The sequence below is a fragment of the Alosa alosa genome, chromosome 16 (genome assembly GCF_017589495.1).
Source record: "Alosa alosa isolate M-15738 ecotype Scorff River chromosome 16, AALO_Geno_1.1, whole genome shotgun sequence".
Classification (NCBI taxonomy): domain Eukaryota; kingdom Metazoa; phylum Chordata; class Actinopteri; order Clupeiformes; family Clupeidae; genus Alosa; species Alosa alosa.
In genome coordinates, this window is record NC_063204.1 from 12,790,102 (window position 1) to 12,813,565 (window position 23,464).

General features: G+C 40.9%; 1 protein-coding gene across 1 annotated transcript in view; it reads left to right on the forward strand.

The window, feature by feature from the left end:
• The first annotated feature begins 3,282 nt into the window (after nt 1–3,282).
• Nucleotides 3,283–23,464, forward strand: part of LOC125309889 (alpha-2-macroglobulin-like) — a 28,851-nt gene continuing 8,669 nt past the window's right edge. Inside the window, exons 1-18 of the mRNA XM_048267006.1 lie at nt 3,283–3,412; nt 4,356–4,536; nt 5,875–6,034; nt 6,669–6,721; nt 6,868–6,888; nt 6,990–7,155; nt 7,526–7,610; nt 7,854–7,980; nt 8,473–8,593; nt 8,736–8,845; nt 10,052–10,225; nt 14,299–14,835; nt 16,329–16,478; nt 16,576–16,728; nt 17,035–17,122; nt 17,233–17,513; nt 17,823–17,949; nt 18,094–18,215. Coding sequence (XP_048122963.1) covers nt 3,330–3,412; nt 4,356–4,536; nt 5,875–6,034; nt 6,669–6,721; nt 6,868–6,888; nt 6,990–7,155; nt 7,526–7,610; nt 7,854–7,980; nt 8,473–8,593; nt 8,736–8,845; nt 10,052–10,225; nt 14,299–14,835; nt 16,329–16,478; nt 16,576–16,728; nt 17,035–17,122; nt 17,233–17,513; nt 17,823–17,949; nt 18,094–18,215 — 2,739 coding nt within the window. The 5' untranslated portion in view covers nt 3,283–3,329. The remainder of the gene's footprint in view (nt 3,413–4,355; nt 4,537–5,874; nt 6,035–6,668; nt 6,722–6,867; nt 6,889–6,989; nt 7,156–7,525; nt 7,611–7,853; nt 7,981–8,472; nt 8,594–8,735; nt 8,846–10,051; nt 10,226–14,298; nt 14,836–16,328; nt 16,479–16,575; nt 16,729–17,034; nt 17,123–17,232; nt 17,514–17,822; nt 17,950–18,093; nt 18,216–23,464) is intronic.

Consider the following 23,464-nt stretch of genomic DNA (forward strand, 5'->3'; position numbering starts at 1 on the left):
GAATGATATCCCATTCTTAGTATACATGTGTGTGTGTGTGTGTGGGGGGTACCAGTGTTACATTACATTACATTACATTTGTCTGACACATTTTTAGCCAAAGCGACTAACAACATGGTAAACAGTTTAAGTTTTAAAGCAATTCTACAATTTTAGGACAATTTAAAAATGGAGTACAGTAAGAATAAGTGCATCAGTGAGTGCTGTTTTTAACAGTTACGTGTTAGTTCAAGACGACTGGTGAGTGCTAGGATCAGCAAGACTTGTTGTAAGTGGTGCTATGAGATGTTCTCTAGAGAGCTGGGTCTTCAGGAGTTTTTTGAAAATGGAGAGGGATGTCCCTGCCCTTGTAGGAATTGGCAGTGTGTTCCACCAACGAGGAACAACAGATCGGACCGGTGGTAGAGCTAGACGTCGTTCGTCTGAGGAGCGCTGTTATTTAATGCCTGGGGTTTATTCAGTATGAGATGCGTCTCTGACGAGATTGTTTTCTGTTTGTCCAGTGTTTGTTAATTGTTTGTCACTTAAACCTGCCGGAAGCCTACCAGAACATAATTTTGACATGCTAGACTTTTCATCCTGGAGTCATGGCACGTCACAGACAATAAAACACTCGACGTGGAGTGTCAATTGTAAGACGCACTCCTTCTTCGATGTTATTCCCGACCTTTTCATAATCAGGTACAACTCTAAAAATGTATTGGCTACAACAAAATCAGGCTGAAATAGTGTAATCTGACCCCAATCTGTGCTAATGTCTAACTGTCAAATAAGGGACTCTAAGGACACTGTAAGAGCTCTGTTGCTGACCTGTCGTAATACGACCACTGAGTATGAGTGGCTCAAACTGAAAGGCAGTTTATGTAGAACCTTAAGTTTATACACAACATTATAGCCAGCAGGTCATTACTGACCTATAGGGCTAGGGGTTGCTGGTGCGTCCCACTCTCTGTAGAGGTTGTAAATCCAATAACTGCTTTGCTGTTGTACACATCAGCTAGGCACAGCATTCTCATACAGTTACATTATTGACACCTTTAGCAAGACACAACATTCTTCCTAAATTCAATCTCTGAGAGGTCCCCTGCACATTCTAAAGTGCATGAGAGGCCTCTGGGTTACATGACACATAAACTAATCAGCGAGCTCAATCTGATTGGGTAAAGCCCACTTAAGCAGCAGAATGACTGGGTGGGAATGAGCAATAACTGAGGCATCAATGAGATCAACATCAAGAAATACAATATAAACTTGCAATATAAACAAGCAATAGGGAGGAGCTGAGGAGAAATGTGATGACTGCTGTCAAATAGGTAGGTTACTAACAGGTATTGCATCATAAGAGGTTCAAATGGACAAAGTATCTGTCATGGAGAGAGTGACAGAGACCTTTGTTTAGGTAAAAGAAATTGAGCTCCATGTCTCCTGTAGGTTTGGTTGAGTCTAATCAGTACTGGTGTGTGAGATTAACATGTCTCTGTGTGTGTGGCACCAGACATATGCACGACATAAAGTAGCCACCAGAGTGTCTGTTCCTCAGCCCCCTCTCCCTTACGCTCCTGCCTGCTCCACATATCACCAAAGCATTCCTCTCTCTGTTTGTTTCTGTAAACGGTGAAAAGGGCACTCTCCTCAGAGGCCCAGAGTAAATACAGCCAAAAAACAACTTTTCAGCAAAGCTTTTGTCGGACGCTCTGTTTCTGTTTCCTTCTGTCGCTCATGTGGAAATACTACTGTATATTGGACAAGAGACTGTTGGTTTAAACCTGTTATGGGACAGTGTGCCTTCCACAGTACACCTACCCCCATTCTAAATCAATTGTACAGTACCCTCCAGAATTATTGGCACCTTTGGTAAAGTCGACTTAAATAATCTTTTAGCAATTTATTGTACTCTCACAATGAAAACAATGAGAAATAAATCCACCCTTGAAGGGAAGGACATTTATTCTGAGATAAAGGAAAATCTCATAAAGAAATAAATCACTGGCACCCCTAGAAAAATCTTTTCCCTTGCTTTGTATTCTCCAACTTTATGGGGTGTCATAGGAGAATATTACAAGCTGTTTTATTGGCAAAGGGAGGCTTAAGAAGATGTTACAAGCAGGGGTGCCAATAATTTTAAGAGACTAAAGAGACATGTTTTTGTTAAAAACTATTTATTTATTTATGAGATTTTTCTTTTTCTTAAAATAAATTTGCTTCCCTTCGAGGTTTGATATTTCCTCATTGTTTTCATTGTGAGATTGAAATAAATTATATTTTACAACAGATTATTTTTTAGCAGAGTCAGTTTTAGCAGAGGGGCCAATAATATGGAGGGTATTGTATGCACCACATTGCTATGTAGCATAGTAATCCATACCCATACAGATTGTACATGGGAATTCATGTGCAATCTGTATAGTGCTTTACATTGTCAAATTAATGTTACTATGTCACAATTAAATTTAATCAAAATTGGTCTCCTCCCCCTCCTCCGCCTTTGGTGCTTCCATACTTATAGCTGCAGTGAATACCCTTAGCAATAAGTAGATGCATCATAAAATATCCACAAGAATTCATACAGTATAAATATAATATTCATGTTGTTTTATCCAATATAGGTTGTGCAGATGTAAATCCATCTTATACACACAACCAACAAAGTGTAATTATTCCATATTTTGTGTAGTCATTCTACATAAGAACCCCTGATATACAATTAACTCCCTGTATTCATGATACACTATTAGTTCACAAAGAAAATTGGTGTCCTTAAAGGTTGGATTTTTCCGCATTTTGTTAATTAAGGCATTAAGATTAATTTCCAAAAGACGATTTTTCAGCTTTAGCATGTGTATGCACAGGTTATGTAAACTTATGAGCACAACTGTATTTGAAGGGTTCAGATGCAAAAGCCTCTAAATGCCACCTATGTCAAAAATGAGATAAAGATGGTGAGGGGATGCTCTCCACACATAGTCTACGCTAATCAAATAATTTAACTACCACTCTCTTCCTGGTCTGAAATATCGATTTATAGGTAAAAACCTATAGGAACCTGAATTTAAATGCTCATTTAAAAGAAAAGTGGTCAGACGGATTTAGAGGGTTTTGCATCTGAACTCTTCATTTATTGATACTTTTCCAGTAAAAGACTATAGGTCATATTGGCACGATGACTCACCAAAAAATATGCTAGTGGTGTAACGGCAGGTTAATCATTGGGCCGTGTGTGTTTGTGAAAGGGGGTGTTGATTCCATCAGGCAGTTGAAATATAAGGCTGTTCAGTGCAGAGGAACAGCACTGCTGTGTGAGACTCTCCCCTGCAAACAGGCTCATTAGAATGGCCCTCACCAGGATCCTGATTGCTGGAGGGCTGCTGAGCTGCCTCTACACTCTCTGCTCCTCCACAGCAACACCACATCCGTGAGTACAGCCCTCTCCACACAGCTCACTCCCCTTAATTATGACCGCCGCGCAGCGAAGTTTGTCCAAATTCCCGGGACACTGTAAGACCGGGGTACACAAAACTTGGTGGGCATGTAACCCCACATGGATAGCATGGAACCATCGCTTTTCGTTTTTATCTGTAGCCCCCCCGCTGGACTGGACCCCCGAAAGGAGGGTAGGGCAGACACAGTTTTCTGTGAATATCTTGAGAACCGTAGGGCCTAGGATGACCAATTTTTTGCGCATGTTTGCCTCCAGGGGTCATGTAAACCCATTCCATATGCACACATGTGCATAAACAGATACACACGCACACACATACATTCACAGTAATCCGACGCATACTCACACAGTAGACATATACGCGCATGCATGCACTTGCACACACACAGGCACATAAACAGGCAAACACACACATGCACGCACACACACCCACCCACACACACATAAACATGTACACGCACACATGCACTAAATTCAAGAATTTCTCAGAATTATGAACAGGCAAGATGGGGGTGGGGTTGTATAAAATGTATATTACATGTGAAATCTATGAACTAATCATGTTTTGGTACTTGTTGTCTAGCAGATACCAGTGAGAATTGAGTGTGCATAATGCAGTTCAGTTAGAATCATATATGCCTTTCAGCGTGACTTATTTTTGTGGAAAACATGTGCTGGACTGGGCGGCGGTCATATTTTGTACCGCTCTGCGGTACATCTAGTATTTCTGCATTTCAGGCATTTCATTGCATTTGACACGAATGAAGATCTTCAGCGTTGCTATACATACTCAGAACTATACGCAAGCAATAATGCTAACTGCTAATATATGCTAATTGAGTTTTAAACCACTGAGGTTTAATAATGCAATGGGAAAGAGTTACTGTACACTCCATCAATTGTATGTTCTCCTTAGGTCTTTCCTGGTGACCTTTCCTGCCCAGATATGGTCAGAGTCCGAAGCCAAACTCTGTGCCAGCCTCTTGAGTCCAAACGAGACTCTGCTCATGTCCATATATCTGACCAATGGAGATGAGAAGAAGATGCTGCACCAGGAAACATCAGACAAGGACTTTCACCGCTGCTTCCAGTTCCAGGTCAGTATGATGATGATCTTGACTGACAGAGGACTGAACAATTTTAAAGCTTGCAGTTACACCCAGAATTAGGGACAGTCCACACCTCACTAGACTCTTCCAAAGGGTTTGTGTAGATGCTGACTTATTAGACAGCAGACATTTCCATTTACAGCAGACAAGCCATCTCTACAGCGTGGAGAAAACTCTCTTCCACCCACTAGCACTAATTAAGTAATTAATTACAGTTTTTCTCAGTCAGTTTTGTGCATTTCTCTGTTCAGAATTGAAATTCTCAAGACTGCTTGTTCATACACCATAGAATCTTCTCACTTGTGCACATCTTAAACACTATTTTAATTTATTTGTACAAACAGCAAATGTTTAGTACATTCCTGCACTTGATTGTGTAAAAATGTCTGCTGTTTTTCACATTTCCGATTGCTACTGTCACGTTGATCAAAATGCATTATACTGGTTTCATGCTGAATAGTCCTACATTACTTGAATCATTACATGTAAAAGTGTTGAACATAGCTGCCATAACTAGTTGTCACAGTCTGTCTAGCATGTTAACACATGTGACCTGACAGCCAAGAATGAAATAGAAAGATTTGCACCAAAGCAACTAAGCAACAAACAAACAAAGCATCCCACCTCTATAACATATACCTCAGGTGGCTTTAAACACCATGTTCTATTCTCTAGTCTACACCTAACTTATTCATTTATCATGTATACAGACCTTACTGTTCTGTAACTGACCCTAGGCAGATGGGTCAGGCCCTTGAGTCGTGGATCTGCTTGAGGTTTCTTCCTGTATGTATCTCCAATTCTAGGGAGTTTTTCCTCGCCCCTGTTACTCATTAGCCTGGGTTTTCCCATGCTGCCTTACGCGAGCGATTTTATTCACGCTGCTAGGCAGCCTGGATGCCATGGAGCAAATTTTCGCCTCAGTTAGGGGACCAATCACAGAACGGAGGGAGGGCAGCAAGACGATGACGACACACCGAAGCCGTTATGAGCTTCGTACAGACGCATTTGATAGACATTCGTAGCACCCAATAAACGGCTCTGGCCATTCATAAACCACGTTTCAAATACGAGAAAATGAATGTCTAGTTCCCAGACCCCATCTCAATGAGATGAGGTCTGACGTTAGCCAGGCTAGTTCCTCATGGGCCTTCTCTGATTGCTTAACACTCTAAAGCGCCATGAGACATGCGTAATGTTTTGGCGCTATATAAGTGAAATTTAAATTGGAAAAACCGTAATCAATACCCCTTTGTGTACATAATATGTACTACAGATGCATGATTGCCTCTATTTCTGACTCTAGCCCTGGTGTACACTTTACAGGCCCCTTTGGTGAAAGAAGGATCTGTACAGAAAATCACAGTAGAGGTCAAAGGTCAAACATCTTACTGGACCTCAGAAAGTCGGGTGAAGTTTAGGCCAAAACCTGCTCCTGTAACCTTCATCCAGACAGATAAACCCATATACACCCCAGGCCAAACAGGTATGTCCATACAGCACACTGCCTCACATAGAGCTCAAGAATTTATCTAAAACTTCTCTATTCAAGTGGGACACTGTGGCACAACAGTACTGTGCCCATATCATGTATTTGTCCAAGTGCCTACGGTGACCCAAGTTCGAATCCGACCTGCAGTTATTTGCCGATCCCACCACATCTTTCTCCCACTAACTTCCTGTCACTCTTCACGGTCCTGTCCACAAAAAGCACAACAAATATACTTAGAACTATGTTAAGTAGGGCATGATCTTACATTACATTACATTACATTACATTTGGCTGACGCATTTTTAGCCAAAGCGACTAACAACATGGTAAACAGTTTAAGTTTTAAAGCAATTCTCAACAATTTAAAAAATGGTAGAGTACAGTAAGAATAAGCGCATCAATGAGTGCTGTTTTTAATAGTTACGTGTCAGTTCAAGGCAGCTGGTAAGTGCTAGGATCAGCAAGACTTGTTGTAAGTAAGTAAGTAAGTAAGTTGTATCTTATGTCCACAACAAACACGATACAACACGTTAGTAACATTTTCCCGTGCAACTGGTTATAAAGATCTTTATAACATGATCTAAACATTTTCTAGATTCAGACATTTCCCCATTTAACTTTCCCACAGTGCATTTCAGAGTGGTCACCATGGACACTAAATTCATACCGCTAGATCAGGAGGTGAGTATTTCAAGATTTTGAACAACTGTTGAATCATGGGGTCATTTAAGGTCATTTCTAAAAGAGTGCTGCACACAGAGAGTTTTTCTTTTTTGGTCCCACTCGAAAGTGAACTTGTAGATTAACTTACTGTCTCTCTTTTACAGTACCATACCATGTCACTGACAGTAAGTCAACAGTCGGATCATAGTTTTTCAAGGAAATACATCATAATAAATAATTGGTCATTAGTGGTCCTGGCAGTAAACATATTTCTGACATTTAACAGGACAGCCATGGCAACACCATTGGCCAGTGGCTGAATGTGACGTCAGAGCGTAAGATAGTGCAGCTGTCTCACGCCCTAAACCCTGAGGCAGCCCAGGGTCACTACACGCTGTCAACACATACACACGGCCGCATACGATCCCACAGGTTCCAGGTGCAAAAATATGGTATGTTTGGCGAGAAGAAGAAACAAATTTCTTGTTTCTTCCATACCTCCATACCATTCTTCAAGAAGAGAAGAATGGTATGGAGGTATGGAAGAAACAAGAAATTTAAGTTTTGTTTGGATGTGAATGGCATGGGGTTATGAACATACAGTAGTGACATTTGTTATGTGAAATACATAAATGTCAGATTCTGGCCTTTTGTGTACATTGTGGTGCTGGATGATGTTCAGTAATATCTGTGATTTTTGGTGTGTGATGTTCAGTAATGTCTGTGAATTTTGGTGTGTGATGTTCAGTAATGTATGATTTGTGGTTTGTGATGTTCACCATGTCTAATTGCGAGTCCGTCTGGTCTCTTTACTGTGGTCAGTTTTACCCAAGTTTGACGTAACGACTAAAGTCCCAGAACAAGTAAGCGTTGGGGCAGAAGAAATGACATTGGAAGTGTGTGCAAAGTAAGTTAGTTAATGTGTCACTTTTTGTTCATCATGACACAACACTGTAATGGAATTATTCTGTTGATGATCAATATAGAATAACGTCCACTGACAAATTTCCCCTCTAGGGTTAACCAGAAGTTTTATCACGGCTAGCATCGACTAACATGTTTTGTAGCTCTTTAAGGATATTCAGGTGTTTTAATGTGTCTTTGCTGTGTCTGTGGCCTGTGATATAGCCTACACTGCTGTTGTTCTCAGGTACACCTTTGGCCAGCCTGTCCCAGGGATGGCCTCCATGTCACTGTGTCGAAACGCTAGTATGGACTACATATATAATGACCGTGACGAGCTTGTAGAAGGCATCTGTCTCACACACTCAGCTGAGGTAAGGATGGTCATCACACCTGGGGAGAGAGAGAAACAAAATGAATGATGAAATGCACACCCAAAGGTGCCAGTTACAGTAGGATGATATCAGAAAAGAATGAGTAGCCACACGTAATTGATAGTAAAAGACAAATCAGTCTGCATCTACTCTTTAAATTAACTGTGAAAAGAGACCCAAAATAAGAACTTTTAAAGGATCTTTATTTTAGTCCTTTGATTTTAACGTTTGTGCCCACATCAGAGACATGTGGGCACATGTGGGCAGAATACCCAAAGGTCCTGCATAATTAGGTGTAGAACAATACAGTAACAAAAAACTAGACTGCATAAAAAATGTTTAACACATTATTCAAACAGCCTCCGGTCATCTCTCACTCACTCTGCATCAGGAAAAAAACCTAACACACCCCTGAGAGCTTGAGTGTGTGACGGTCAGTTCAGAGGTGTGTGTGTGTGTGTGTGTGTGTGTGTGTGTGTCTGATCTTTGCAGATGAAGGCCTCTGGCTGTGCCTCTTTCATTGTTCGTGTGTCTGAACTCACTCAAGGTCCCTCTGCAACGAAACTGAGGGACACCCTTACTTTCAACGTCACCGTGGCTGAGGAAGGGACAGGTGAGTCACTATTGGTGGACTAGAGACATCTCTGTGCTCATCTGATAGTTTTGTTTTTTATTTATCCTTTATTTTACCAGGTGAGTCCCAGATCTTAGATGTTAGATAACTGCAGGGTGTGACGTTTTCCTGTATTCTTTAGGCATCAGTAGGTCAACAGAGAATTCTATAACGGTAAACTTCTCCATTGGGAAAGTCACATTTGAAGAACTACCCACTCTTATTGAGGAGAAAGCAGTTATGAAGGGCAAGGTGAGTCCAGCCGCCAATCACATCACATCATGATATAAGTTCACAAGAACCACCAATCACATCACAGTTTAAATACAAGCTCATCCATTTACACCAGTGGTCCCCAAACTACGGCCCACGGGCCGAATACGGCCCGCCACCTCATTTTGGGTGGCCCCCCAAAACATGTCTGTGGCATATAGCAACCAGCCCGCACGGGAGTACGACATCGTCAAACTATAACCTCCGCAATTTCCCCCATTCATTCTCTATGGAGAGTCTTAACAGTACACATGTAATACTCTTTTTGTCCACTGGTGGTTGTTTTGCCGCTGTTTCGCGTTTGCCATCAAAAATGGAATGAAATGTAGGCCTATCTGCATACAATGTAATGAGGCCTATGCTGACTGCATCAGTGCTCAAAGTATTCTAAAAGTGTATCAATGAATTGTTAATAACTAACTAACTTATATTCAAGTCATTTTTCTGGGACTTTCTGGGATAATTATTTTTATTTGTTCAAATGTTGAATGGTGGTCATTTCAGACCACTTCAGCACTTCATAAAATTCTCATAGTTTGAGAACTTTACATTTTCAGAGTTCAGAGTTTACACATTTTTAATGAAATATACTTTTGGGAATGCAAAAGTCTTTTTATTAGTATTATTTACTTTGAGTTACATTTTACACTATAATGTAATGGCAATATGGCAATATAAATAATTATAATATAATAAAATATAAACACAGCTAACAATGGTATTAAATTGCAAAAGCCTATAGATTAAATGTAATGGAATATTCAACTAAGGTAGACTGCTGTTGTTCACAGCACTAAGCTATTTATGGTTACTGATATACTCCGAGTCTCTGGCCCTCTCTTACAGCCAGGCATAGTAAGCTGGCCCTCGGAAGAAAAAGTTTGGGGACCACTGATTTACATTATTTGTAATGTACCTGATTCTCTTATCCAGAGAGTACAGTGAATTAACCACAGGGATATTCCCCTTGGAGCAACTCAGAATTAAGTCTTGTGCTCAGGGGCACAATGGTTGTGGCCCCTAGGATTGAACTCACAACCAAATTAAACCCCAGATCTAGAACAACTAGAGAACCTCCACACATTACATCTAACTGTAAACACACGCTTGGGCCACAAAATTAAAACAAAAGGTGAAGTTCTGGTCCATTCTCTATTACACTGTGTGCTTATACTCTCTGAAAAGGTCAGAGCAACACATTACAATGGAACAGGAATCGCCCATAAGACTATCCACCTGATGATGCGCCAAGCCCCCAGCTATGAGTCCAGCCTGCTCCAGAACCTGACCACAGACGCTGATGGACTGGCCCACTTCTCTTTCAACACGACTCCTTTCCCCGGAGACATTGAGCTCATCGTAAGTTGTCTTGTAGCGCCCTTGTAGCGCCAACAAATACGTTCAGCATAAAGAGATTAGCAGAGTCAACATAACCCATTCAAGTCCCCAAGTTTACTATGAGTAAACCTAACACTACACGCAAACTTAACTTGAGTGGGCTATGTTGAGGGTGATAAGGTTTTTATACAGTACAGGTGATGGCTGTTTGGAAGAAGACATACTGTATCCAATTTGGCCATCACACCACTATTTTGTAGCATGTAGCATGTTCTATCACCCTAGTCATATCAGCTACAAGAAACAGTGACCATTATGCTGCCAGGGGCCAAAATAGACAAGACGTCTATTTTATGCAAATGCTGAGTAATGCAACGATCGAATTAAAGGCAGCGTGGCGTATGTTGCTTCAAACTTTATACAAAAATGTATCCAAGATGACGGAGCTAACTCATATGCCAGTATTTCCATTTGAAACAAATAAGTTCAGGATCTTGTAAAAGCGAGAAAAATTCAATCTAAAAATTTAGATTTTGTAACCAAAAAATATATCTGTGTCATATGGCATGCTGTATCAAATCATCTAATGTCTGTGAGCTTATTGTGCCGTCTGTGCTTTCTTCCAAACACACGTCTCAGTCTGCTACCACTCTGTAAAGTTCAAAGGACAGAATCTGCCTGACGGATCTCATTCCTAAGGTCCAAAAACCTCTTGTTGAACAGCTAAACAAAAACCAATGCCCACAATACTTGCTGAACAATCAGTATTGATCAGTCCATGGTTCACAAGTCCAAACCACCCATGTCAAACATTTACTGGTACCACAACTGCAGAACTCACCCAATCAATTCACATAAACCTCTCCTGTACAAGTAGACCACCAAAACCTTATTCACAAGATGCATCCTTTATTGTTCTCTTTCAATAGACCCTTTCAAGAGAGTTCCATTATCAGCATCATAGTTGGCCCCACTAGGCTTCCTTTTTAACATTCTATATGTTATCTTAGGGTACGTTCAGACTAAGCGTCTTTTTCTCAGCTACCGGCGTCCATTTTACATTATAACCCTATGGAGTAGACCGTGTTTTCAAAAGTCGCTTGTTTCTTTTAAACGCCGACTGCAACCGGGTTTTTTCTGCAGCTCAGAAGTTGAGAAATGTTCAACTTCTAGCGGAAAAACACCATACGTCATGCTGTCTTTTTTATGGATGACCAATCACAAGCAGATTACCGAGACCCTGACATTTAAAACGAGACATTGAGAACTTTGAAAAAGCACTGGTAGTTTACTTACAAGACGATTTATACAGACAGCTACTGGAAGAAACTGGAATCCATGCATTTCCACAGAATTATTTTTGGAATCTGATCCCTTATCATACCTGTTCATTCTTACTCGTCGCTCGACTTATCGTGACTAAATTCAAGATGGCTGCAAACGCTTAAACTTCGTGGAAGATACTGTCTGTATAAATCGCCTTGTAAGTAAACTACCAGTGCTTTTTCAAAGTTCTCAATGTCTCGTTTTAAATGTCAGGGCCCTCGGAAGTCAACCAATGAAGTGTGGAGATACATTGAGCCTCGAAAATGGTGTAAAACAGTGATTTATTTGCATGGCTAGCCCGATGCCGAGGCACCACCATTGAAAAAGCTGTTGGTAGCATCGGCTAACTAGCGCCAGATTTTGGAGTGCAGGGGACAAGCCAAGATGGGTTATGAGACATACGTTCACACTTGGTATCATGTTTCAACACACTTTAGGTCAATATCACACCGGAATTCTCCTTTAATTTTGGAAATTTGCCTGCCTCTCATAGGTGTTCATGACTACAACTGACAGCTGTTGACAGTTGGCCTTTGCTAATTTGGCAACCCAAATAGGAGGACGCGCTAGCCCATTATTAATACGCTATTCTAGAATTAATCATTCAAAACATAAACGAAAATTCCAAGAGATTCCGCCCCGTAACTCATTTTTTTTTCATGGGTTTTACGGGTTAGAGTAATGTTGTCAAACAAGCCATTACTTCAATTCATTGTGTTTTCTTACTCTCTGACAACATATGGTGATCATTTTTGGAATGGTTACAGTTTATTTTCCATTATTTCCTACATACTGGACCTTTAATGCAGAGGAAGTAGATTGGGGCCCAAATAGAATGTTCAAGCATTGTTTTTGTTTTTATTGTTGAAAGGGTCAATAGGCTACATCTTGGGATGTAATGAACGTGTAAACCTCTGCAGTCTGCACCACATGTGCTCCTCTCCATCTCAACATCTCAATGAAGGCAGTAGCCTGGAAACCCTGGTAATCTAGAAAGTTTAAAGGAATTATCCGGAGTAAAATGCACTTAAGATTAATTTACGGATGATTGGGAGTACATACGTTGAGTTGACATCAAAATCATGTCATTCGGATGTGTTTTGAGAAAGTTCGATTTTACCGTTTTTAGTTAAAACTCGTTAGCCTGGCAGTGACCAGGGCATGTCATTTCGCCGCTACAAAACGCTATTTTTACACCTCTTCTACAGTTCCAAACAACATTACACATACGTGGTAGTGAGTAGAGGGTCCCTAAAGCCAAACCGAAGTATCCCGAGGTCTTTATGTGGTCGGATAGAGAGTCCAGAATGAATTTCATCAAGCCAGTACCTTTCCGGAAATGTTGCTGCTGCAGCTGGCATCTTTAGGGGAAAGTCCGTAGGAGTCGATGTCAACTCAACGTATGTCAACTCATCGTATGTACTCTCAATCATCCGTAAATTGATGTAAAGTGCATTTTACTCCGGATAATTCCTTTAAAACCACATAACTCTCAATACAAATTTCAAGTTTTTGCCTGAAATTGCACTGTGCCTATTTAGAAGGCCATTGTTCCCACTTCTTCTGGGGCCTACCATCAAATGTTGGACCTCTATAGAAAGCTGAGAACCTCTAGTTTTCGTAGGAAACAGTCAACATAACTGTGTGATGTACTCACACAGAGTTACAGAGGCTAGAATATAGTTTTTTCTTTCTGCCGGATTACAAGCATCTCTGAACTGACCACATTTCAGCCCTCTGGGTCACTTGATATCCCTTAGAAACACAACTGAGCCCTAGCACCAGGTCTTGTGAGGCTGTGTGCAAAAGTAGATCAATATAGAATGAAAATATGAGTGCTTTATTTATTTGCCAAGGTATGCTCATGTGTTTTGTAAAATGCCTATGGAAACTCCCCATAGGACTTTTTATTATCCAAAATGCATACTGACACTCAAATGCTTACTGCACATGAACCCCTTTGTGTAGAAGCATAATCCTGGTCTCAAATGAAAGGTAACACTTTGAGGTTTCTTGTGGACTATTTAGATTGTATGTCAGGTGTTCTGATATAGACTGACTACACAAAATATGGAATAATTACAAAAAAGTATCTATTATTGCATTTACTTTGTTGGTTCAATGAGTGTGTATAAGATAAACTATACATCTGTACAACTAATATTGGATAATACAACATGAAGATTCAATTTCTATGGATTCTTGTGAATATTTCAGTACCCAATATGTTGCATCTACTTATGGTGCTGCAGCTACAGTACACTGCAGCCAGAAGTCAGGGTAGCACCAAAAGCGGAGGAGGGGGAGGGGGGCATTTTGGATCAAATTTAATTGAGACACAATAAAATTAATCTGAAAATGTAAAGCACTATACAGATTGTACATGAAAAAAGTTGTCATTTTTGGATTCCCAAGAGCCAGAGCTTTGAAATGGTGTATAACATTACTATGCTACATAGCAATATGGTGCATACAATTGATTTAGAATGTTAAACTGTTAAGGGTCTCAGGGTTCTCACAAGAACTCTGGATTTCCAGGGTAGGGCTTTAACACTGGTAACCCAATGCTAGCTCTCAATGTAATTGTATTCATGCAAGATAGATAAACGACAACACAAGAGACAGTTATTGAAGCCTCTGTCACTGTTACTGTTAGGTTGTCACTGAAACCTCTGCCATTGCTGCTGTTAGGTACCTCATTGAGACTGGTCATAACTTGTTTTTACCAATATTTCAAGCTTATCACTAATCATGCCACTGTTTTCAAGGCAACCACTTTAATGGAAGACCATGTGCCATTCCGCACCCCTTACTACGATTCAGTTTCTAAGACGGTGTCCAGACTGAAGCTGGCATCACCACACACTCCTACATCCAGCTCTCTCAGCATCAACAAAATAGATGATGCTCTTCAGTGTGGCAAAGACGTACCCATCACCATTAAGTACACCTTCACTGGGGAGACTTTCAACGCAGACTCTGTGGATGTCATTTATATGGTATGTGGATCACAGATTACATTCCAGGCATCAAAACAGTCTTCTAAACTCTCTCTTTGGTTAGATGTCATTAGGTTTCTTTGTTTGTTGCAGGTTGTATCCAAAGGGCAGATTGTTCATCATGGTTTTGCTGAAGCTTCAGTGAAGGGTTCTCCACCAGTAACTCAGGGTGAGGTTTCCTTCCAGTTGTCCGTCAGTGCTGAGATGGCCCCCTCAGTGCAGGTCCTGGCCTACTGTGTCTTACCCAGTGAGACGGTCCTGGCTGACAGCAAAACCTTCTCAACGGAGAAGTGCTTCATAAACAAGGTACCTCATCGTAACATCAGGTTTTACAACTGTAAGGTTTTATAATGACCGCCGCGCAGCGTATCTGTGACCTAACATAGTCAAAACTGCACGAAATTGGAAGTGTAGGATCATTATGACACCCTCTGTATGCACGCCAAGTTTTGTGGAATTCCGTTCATGGGGGGCCACACAATAAATTAATTTATGTTACTATACACCAACTGGCCTGTAGGTGGCCGGAGACAGTTTTCTGTGAATATCTCGAGAACCGTAGGGCCTAAGAGGTCCACCTTTTTATGTATGTTGGTCTTAAGGGGGCATGTCAACCCATCCCATTACCACTTATTTCATGTATAGCGCCACCTAGTTAAAAATTAAAAAGCAAAAAATTAGGTGTTTTGATCACAATATCTCTGGCTGACAAGGTCAAAACTGCACGGAATTAAAAGTGTAGGATCATTATGACACCCTCCGAATGCATGCCAAGTTTTGTGTGCTTTCGTTCATGGGGGGCCTTACAATAAAATAATTTATGTGTACATTTAGTGGCGATACACCAACAAGGATTCCGGGACACTGAAAGACCGGGGTACACAAAACTTGGTGGGCATGTACCCCCACATGGATAGCATGGAACCGTCATTTTTCGTTTTGATCTGTAGCCTCCCCGCTGGACTGGACCCCCCGAAAGGAGGGTAGGGCAGACACAGTTCTCTGTGAATATCTTGAGAACTGTAGGGCCTTGGATGACCATTTTGTTCTGTATGATTGCCTCCAGGGGTCATGTTAACCCATTTCATATGCACACATGTGCACAAACAGATACACACACACACACACACATACATTCACAGTAATCATACGTATGACACATACTCACACAGTAGACATATGTACGCTTTCATGCACAGGCACATACGCAGGCACGCACACACACACACACACACACACACACACACACACACACACATAAACATAACACAAAAAATCAAGAATTTCTCAGAATTATGAACAGGCAAGATGGAGGTGAGGTTGTATAAAATGAATTTTACATGTGAAATCTATGAACTAATCATGTTTTGGTACTTGTTGTCTAGCAGATACCAGTGAGAATTGAGTGTGGATAATGCAATTTAGTGAGACAGTTAGAATCATATAGGCCTTTCAGCGTGATTTCTTTTTGTGGAAAAAATGTGCTGGACTGGGCAGCGGTCATATTTTGTACCGCTCTGCGGTACATCTAGTTTTTCTATCTACTTGCTTTGCTCTACTTGTGCTGTAAACTGATTCACTACTATCTACTATCTGTGTCATCTCTCCATCTGAAAGCGTATCTGTCTAAAATAACTGTGGTCTTCACTAATGTCTGGCTTCAGATTTTTCTCTGTAAAAGTCAAATTACGTTGCTGATTCTTACAAAAAGCAAACCTTTCTTGACTTGTTTGTTTGGCATTACAGGTGTCGATGCAGTTCCCCCCCCCCCAAAGTAAAACCTCCTGTCTACTACACAGGTGTCGGTGCAGTTCTCCCCCCCTAAAGCGGTTCCTGGAGAGGAGAGCTCCCTGCAGCTGTCAGCTCAGCCTGGCTCACTGTGTGGCCTCAGTGCTGTGGATCAGAGCATTTCTATCCTGGAGCCAGGGAAGGGCCTAAATACAGACAAGGTTGATTGCATTAACATCATAACAAACCTGACACAAAACAATGCAACTTGATGCAATCCCACGTGGCCTTCACATGACCTTTACCATGTGGCTGCAGATTTTCGGTCTACTGCCTGACTTGGAGTCAAGAGTGAGTTACGATGTGGAAGATCCCGAGAAGTGTCTTCCTGTGAGGCCGAGGAGATCCGTGATGCCAGGCCCCTACTACCCTGGGAGTGGCTCACAGAAAGGGCCCACTGAAGCTTTCAAGGTAGTCAAATAATGGACGGTCACTATGGCATTGTCTCTCCATGGCTTTGTGATATTGCCTGTATTTTATTAGAAATGCATTGTAAAAACCAACCTGCTGCCTCTATACCCAACTCTGTGTAGCATTTTTATAAGACAATTAAGAAGCCATTAAACTATGTCCTCAAGTGAACAATAAAGGAACAATGGTGTTGCCTGGTCTAGATGGTGGGATGGTATTGCACTGCATTTTGTAAAATCAGTATTACACCAATCTGTTGTACTGTAAAATTGTTATTACATCTGTACCTGAATTTGTGTCCATCAGAGGCTGGGACTGAAAGCTATAACTAACCTGGTTGTGAAGAATCCCGACTGTTTATTGTTTAAGGGAAACAGATACGAACGGCATTTTGGTAAGGCTGAATTTCAGTCATTCTTTAAGTTGATCATGTATCTGTAAAGAGGGAGAGTTGTAGCACTATGCCTGAATGGAAACAGGTTCATAAGACATGTGTTTGTTTAGGTATGTATCGACATTTGGAATTTGATTCTCAACCGGATATGGCCTCTCTTCACAGGGGGTCTGGAGAAACACAAGTCCCTCTCACTGTCCCTGACACCATCACCACCTGGGAGATGGAGGCGTTCTGCCTGTCCCCCCAGGGCTTCGGTCTGGCCCCACCAGTTCAGCTCACAGTGTTCCAGCCCTTCTTCCTCGAGCTCTCCCTGCCCTACTCCATCATCCGTGGAGAGACCTTTGAGCTCAAAGCAACAGTTTTCAACTACCTGCCCAAGTGCATCATGGTATTACAACAGTTTTCAACTACCTGCCCAAGTGCATCATGATATTGCAACAGTTTTCAACTACCTGCCCAAGTGCATCATGGTATAGCAACAGTCATGCATACATTATGTTTGTTAGGATTACTGAACTTTCTTCTGGCCAAAGTTCAGTGTATTCTGATTGAATGTTACCCTGTAGCTCTGACTGTGTGTGTGTTTTAGACTTGTATGTTTAAACATGTATGGCTCTGTAAAATGCTGTGTACCGTTAAACATCAGCCCCTCTCTGTCGTTCTGAGTGTGTGTTAAATATGAACCCCTCTCTGGTAGGTCACAGTGACTCCAACCCCTTCATCAGACTTCACTCTGACCCCCTCCTCTGATGGCCAGTACTCCTCCTGTCTGTGTGCAGATGGGAGAAAAACCTTCAAATGGACGCTAGTGCCCTCTGTACTCGGTGAGTAACGCTGAGAGAGTTAAAGGAAAGTGGGTAACTTTATTAGACACTGGGGCCCACTGTACTCTGTGAGTAATGCTGAGAGCGTAGAGACACTGTAGTAGTGGACACTGCTGAAGCTGACCTGGGGAAACTTGCCTGCAGGAGAGATGAGCGTGACTGTGAGTGCGGCCGCTAAGCCGTCTCGGACTCTGTGTGGCAATGAAGTGGTGACCGTCCCAGAGAGAGGCCGCGTAGACGCAGTCACTCGCTCCCTCAAGGTCAAGGTAGGCATGCCATGCATATCTTGTTTGTACTCATGGTAGGGATATTGTCAATATGTTATAATATGGTGCTTGGTATCATTGGAAAGGGGGCCTTTTAGGCTTTCATTTAAGCCCAGTGCTGAATCTGTCTGACAAACACAGATGTCACATGACTTCTTTAAACCAGAAATAACCACATTTTCTCACAATTTCCGCCTAAACTGTATGCTTTATTTTATCCCTGTGGCTTGAAAGAACACCAGGGACACAAAACTCAACAACTTCAATACTCAAGGCACTCTGATGATTCAGAAAATGTATAATATATACAATATAGCCATACTATTTATTTGTGAGAGCCTTAAATTAGACTTGTGTGGCCAGCACAAGTCTTCAAAATAGAATGGAGCCAATAGAATGGACAAATAGTATACCCTATTAGTCCAGGGCCTAGTTTTTGAGATACCTCCACCCAATCGTGTTTTTTATATTTTTGATATGTCTAGTTTATGAAATTGATTGTTGTATAAAAATATTTTACTGCACAACTAGTTTTTTGGATGGTATTTGAATCTTTCCCAAAACTGGAAATTGTGAAAATTCCGGATTCTGCAAAAAGTACATTATTTGCTTTGTCACATATATCTTTAAAAGTAATGATCAGAAACTCACCATATTTGGACTGTATGTTCCCAGGTCGTTGGCCCACACAATGAAGTGATAAATTAACCATTTTTTATGAGTATGTAGCAAAAACTTACCCTTCAACATACATGGAATGTAGGCGGACATTGAAAAGGTAATGCGAAATATGACATAACCATGTTTATTTTAAATTGCTTTCAAAACAAAACAAAACAAAATTGAGCAATAAAACAACTTGTTCATTTCTAATGTAACATCGAAGAACAATGACAAAATACACAAGACAATGCAGGACAGGATAAGAAAAGTGCAAATTCAAAATGGGAAGGAGATACTATAGATTTCATTCAAAGGTAGTGCTTTCTTGAAGATACTTTGCTATTAGATTGAATTCAAATGTAGTGTTTTCATGAAGATATATATATATATATAAGCAATGTATATCTTCAAGTCCCACAGTATCTTGGCTTGGTCATTCTTGACCACCTTTGGAGGTGTATCCCATTTTGACTGCAGCCCATACTTAGCACAGATGTTCCTATATACTATCCCAGCCATCTGATTATGGCGCTCCATGTATGCCTTGCCTGCCAGCATCTTGCATCATGCTGTTATGTGTTGGACTTTCTCAGGGGCTTCCTTACACAGCGTGCACCTTTGATCTTACCTTGCATGGTAGACCCCAGACTCTATTTTTCTTGTACTCAGGGCATGCTCTTGCGCTGCCATGATCAGTGCCTCTTTGCTGTCTGTCAGTCCAGCTGTATGGAGCCACTGGTAGGATTTCTCAATGTCAGCTACCTCCTCTATCTGTCGGTGGTACATACCGTACAGGGTTCCTCCTCACACTCCTTTTTTCAGGTGTTTGCTGCCTGAAGTATTCACTAAAAGTATCCAATCACATGGGGCCATCTTCTGGATGTATTGGTGGATCTTAGTTGTTTCATCCTGGACACTCACTAGTCCTCGGCACGGTGTATCGATACTAAAAAGGTATCACGATGCCTTCACGCAAAAAAACGATATGATTTCCGACGTTTTTAGAATCGATACTTTATTAAAATAATAAAGTTCTGCGTCTGTGTGAACTACTGCTCTCACTGCTCCTTGTACGCATCTAGGCAAGTGGGTGTGTCAAGCAGGCATCTCTGAGTGAGTGAGTGCGCAGCTAATGTCAACAAAGTTTTTTGCCAACAGACACACCTTGTGGATAAAACAAAAGGTGAAGTGAAATCTGGAACTATATGGGACAAATAGCCTAATTGGGAGCTGTAGCCTAATCATAGGGTGCTAACGTGATGAAAGCGCAATGTTCACGCCAGAATATCATTACCATAACTTGTAAACAATCTATTTCATGTTCAGTCAGTACTACTGGTAATATTTGTCATGGCATGTAGACTGCAATTTGTTCAATAATTATTGCCCAGATGTTGGATAGGCTACCCGAAATGCGCTAATTAAAGCCCACAGCATATTACCACAAAAGCCTGGTGAGTCCTAATAATATTACCGGCTTATTGTTACGTGGTAGCAAATCATGTTATCAAAGAAATGGACGTAATGTAGGAATGCACACAGATATATTGCAACATAATGGTGTAGGCCTATCTGACGAAGACCTGAGTGGTTGGAACGTACTTGTACACTGGGCGCAAAGAAGACTCCTCACATTTTTCCCTTTGCAACTGTCAAAGAAATCCCATGAACACGGGAAGGCCTAGGGTAGCCTATACTGTACATCAGATGGCCTAAAGATTAGCCCCCTCTGCATAGCATTCAGTGATTTGCATGCAGTAGTTTCAACACTGACCTTGATCTAGCCTAGTTTGGCTATTTAAAGCTACTTTATTGCCAAAACACAACACAATGTAAATTAACTATAACAAACAATAAAGGACTTAATCACACAAAGTAGGCCTACTATTTTACTGACTATAAAAAATAATAATTATGTAGGAAGTTTAGAAGTTTAGAACCCAGAATTGACCTGCACACTACAAAAGTGCACCGAATTCAACACAAATGACCCAATACACTTGGAGGAGGTATAAGTGCTTTCTTTTCAAGATATCTTAGGATTTCGCCGTAGTATCGTTTCAGTATCGAGCATCGTGATATTTATGGCAGGTATCGTATCGCAGTCATAATTTTGGTATCGTGACAACACTACTTGGATGGTAGACCTCCTTGGAAAACTAGGTTGCTGCTGGAAGTGGTGTTGGTGGGTGGTCAGTAGGTGGCACTCTTCCCTCTGGCCAAAAAGATCGATCCCAATGCCCCAGTGCAGTGATGGGGACACTGTACTGTTAGAGATGCCGTCCTTCGGATTAGACGTTAAACCGAGGTCCTGACTCACTGTGGTCATTAAAGTTCCCATGGCAAAGAGTAGGGGATTCCCCGGTGTCCTGGCTAAATTACCAACCTGGCTCATTCAATCTGGCCCCCTAATCATCCCCACTGTAATTGGCTCATTCACTCCCTCACTCTCCACCTCAAGCTGGTGTGTGGTGAGCGTTCTGGCGCATAATGGCTGCCGTGCATCACCCAGATGGGTGCTACACTATCTTCAATAACCTTCTGAAGACCCAACTCTTTCGACGGTACCTCCTCTGCTAGCACTACAAACAATTGGGCATGCTTAATCTAGCATTGAACAGTCATCCCATTCTATGCGAGTAGTGCTTATTGCTACACTAACATGTCCTAGTCACACTGTACCTTTATTGTTCCCTTTTTTGTCGCTTTGGATAAAAATATCACACATGACCTTGCATATGATACAATTTGGTATTGCAGGAGCCAAAATTTATATTTTTACAATTATTTAGATATTTAAGGGATATGTTCATGAGTGTGTGTGAAAAATGACATTGATTTATGGTATAATATTTAACTGTATAGTTGTTAGTTTCCAGAGCCGGACAGTAACGTTGTACATTTACTTGAGTACAGTACTTGAGTACAATTTTGAGGGATCTGTACTTTACTCGAGTATCATTTTTGGGGAGTACTCATGACTTTACTCAAGTACATTTGAGAGGCAAATATTGTCCTCTTTACTCCGCTACATTTCTATCCATAACCGTGAGTACCCGTTACTTCTTCTAAAAAAAAAAACTGGGACAGCCTATCAACAATCACCTTCAGCTTTCCGCCTAAGTCAACTCCATGGTCAGAATTAGATAAGAGACGAAACCATGGATGAAACAATGGATGAAGACGCAGCAGGTCCATCCCGGGAATGGGCCAACCCGTGGCCCCACCTCGCCAGACTATTTCAATTTTCTGAACAAGTTACAGTAATGATAGTTTTCGCTTCAAGTGTTTCAATTACAAAATAGTATTTTGTATTTGAAATACGTATTTTAAATACATGTATTAGAAATACTGTCCATCCCTGGCAACATGGTAAAAAGATAAAAATGACTTGATTTTACTTTCAATTCCTTTTACATTCTCCAAGGTATTAACATTAATATTTTTCATAACTCCATGTAGGACGTTTCTGTACATAAATGTAAGCACTGTGGCAGTAGTAATGCAATATTTAGAAAATGTAGGCTACTCTTGTACTCTTAATACTCAAGTACTTTTAAAAACAAGTATTTCAGTACTTTTACTTAAGTAGACATCTGACTGTTGTACTTTTACTTGTACTTGAGTAAAATTTAGCAAAGGGTATCTGTACTTTTACTCAAGTAATGAAGCTGTGTACTCTGCCCGCCTCTGTTAGTTTCTGATTTCAATCTCTTTTCACCTAACAAAACCCATATTTGTCAGATTGTTTTTTATAAATGGCCACCAAATCTGAGGCCTCTACGATTCTAAATCTGATCAGACCCCCTTTGTGATTTGTGTGTGTTAAAAATGTGTTTTTTTGTTTTTTGTTAATTTATCACTTCACTGAATGGGCCAACGACCTGGGAACATACAGTCCAAATTTGGAGAGTTTCTGATCATTACTTTCAAAGATATATGTGACAAATTCAAATAACATCCAAAAAACTAGTTGTCCAGTAAAATATTTTTATACAACAATCCATTTCATAAACTAGACATATCAAAAATATAAAAAACATGATTGGGTGGAGGTATCTCAAAAACTAGGCCATTTGGCCCTGGACTAATAGGGTATTCTATTTGTCCATTCTATTGGCTCCATTCTATTTTGAAGACTTGTGCTGGCCACACAAGTCTAATTTAAGGCTCTCACAAATAAATAGTATGGCTATATTGTATTGTACATTTTCTGAATCATCAGAGTGCCTTGAGTATTGAAGTTGTTGAGTTTTGTGTCCCTGGTGTTCTTTCAAGCCACAGGGATAAAAGAAAGCATACAGTTTAGGTGGAAATTGTGAGAAAATGTGTGTTATTTCTGGTTTAAAGAAGTCATGTGACGTCTGTGTTTGTAAAACAGATTCAGCACTGGGCTTAAATGAAAGCCTAAAAGGTCCCCTTTCCAATGATACCAAGCACCATATTATAGAATATTGACAATATCCCTACCATGAGCACAAACAAGATATACACCAGATTTTAAAAATGGAATTTATCTTTGGGGGTGGGTAGGTTCATGAGCTGAAAAAAGTGATTTCGCTACCACCCTGCACTGCTATCGTGAT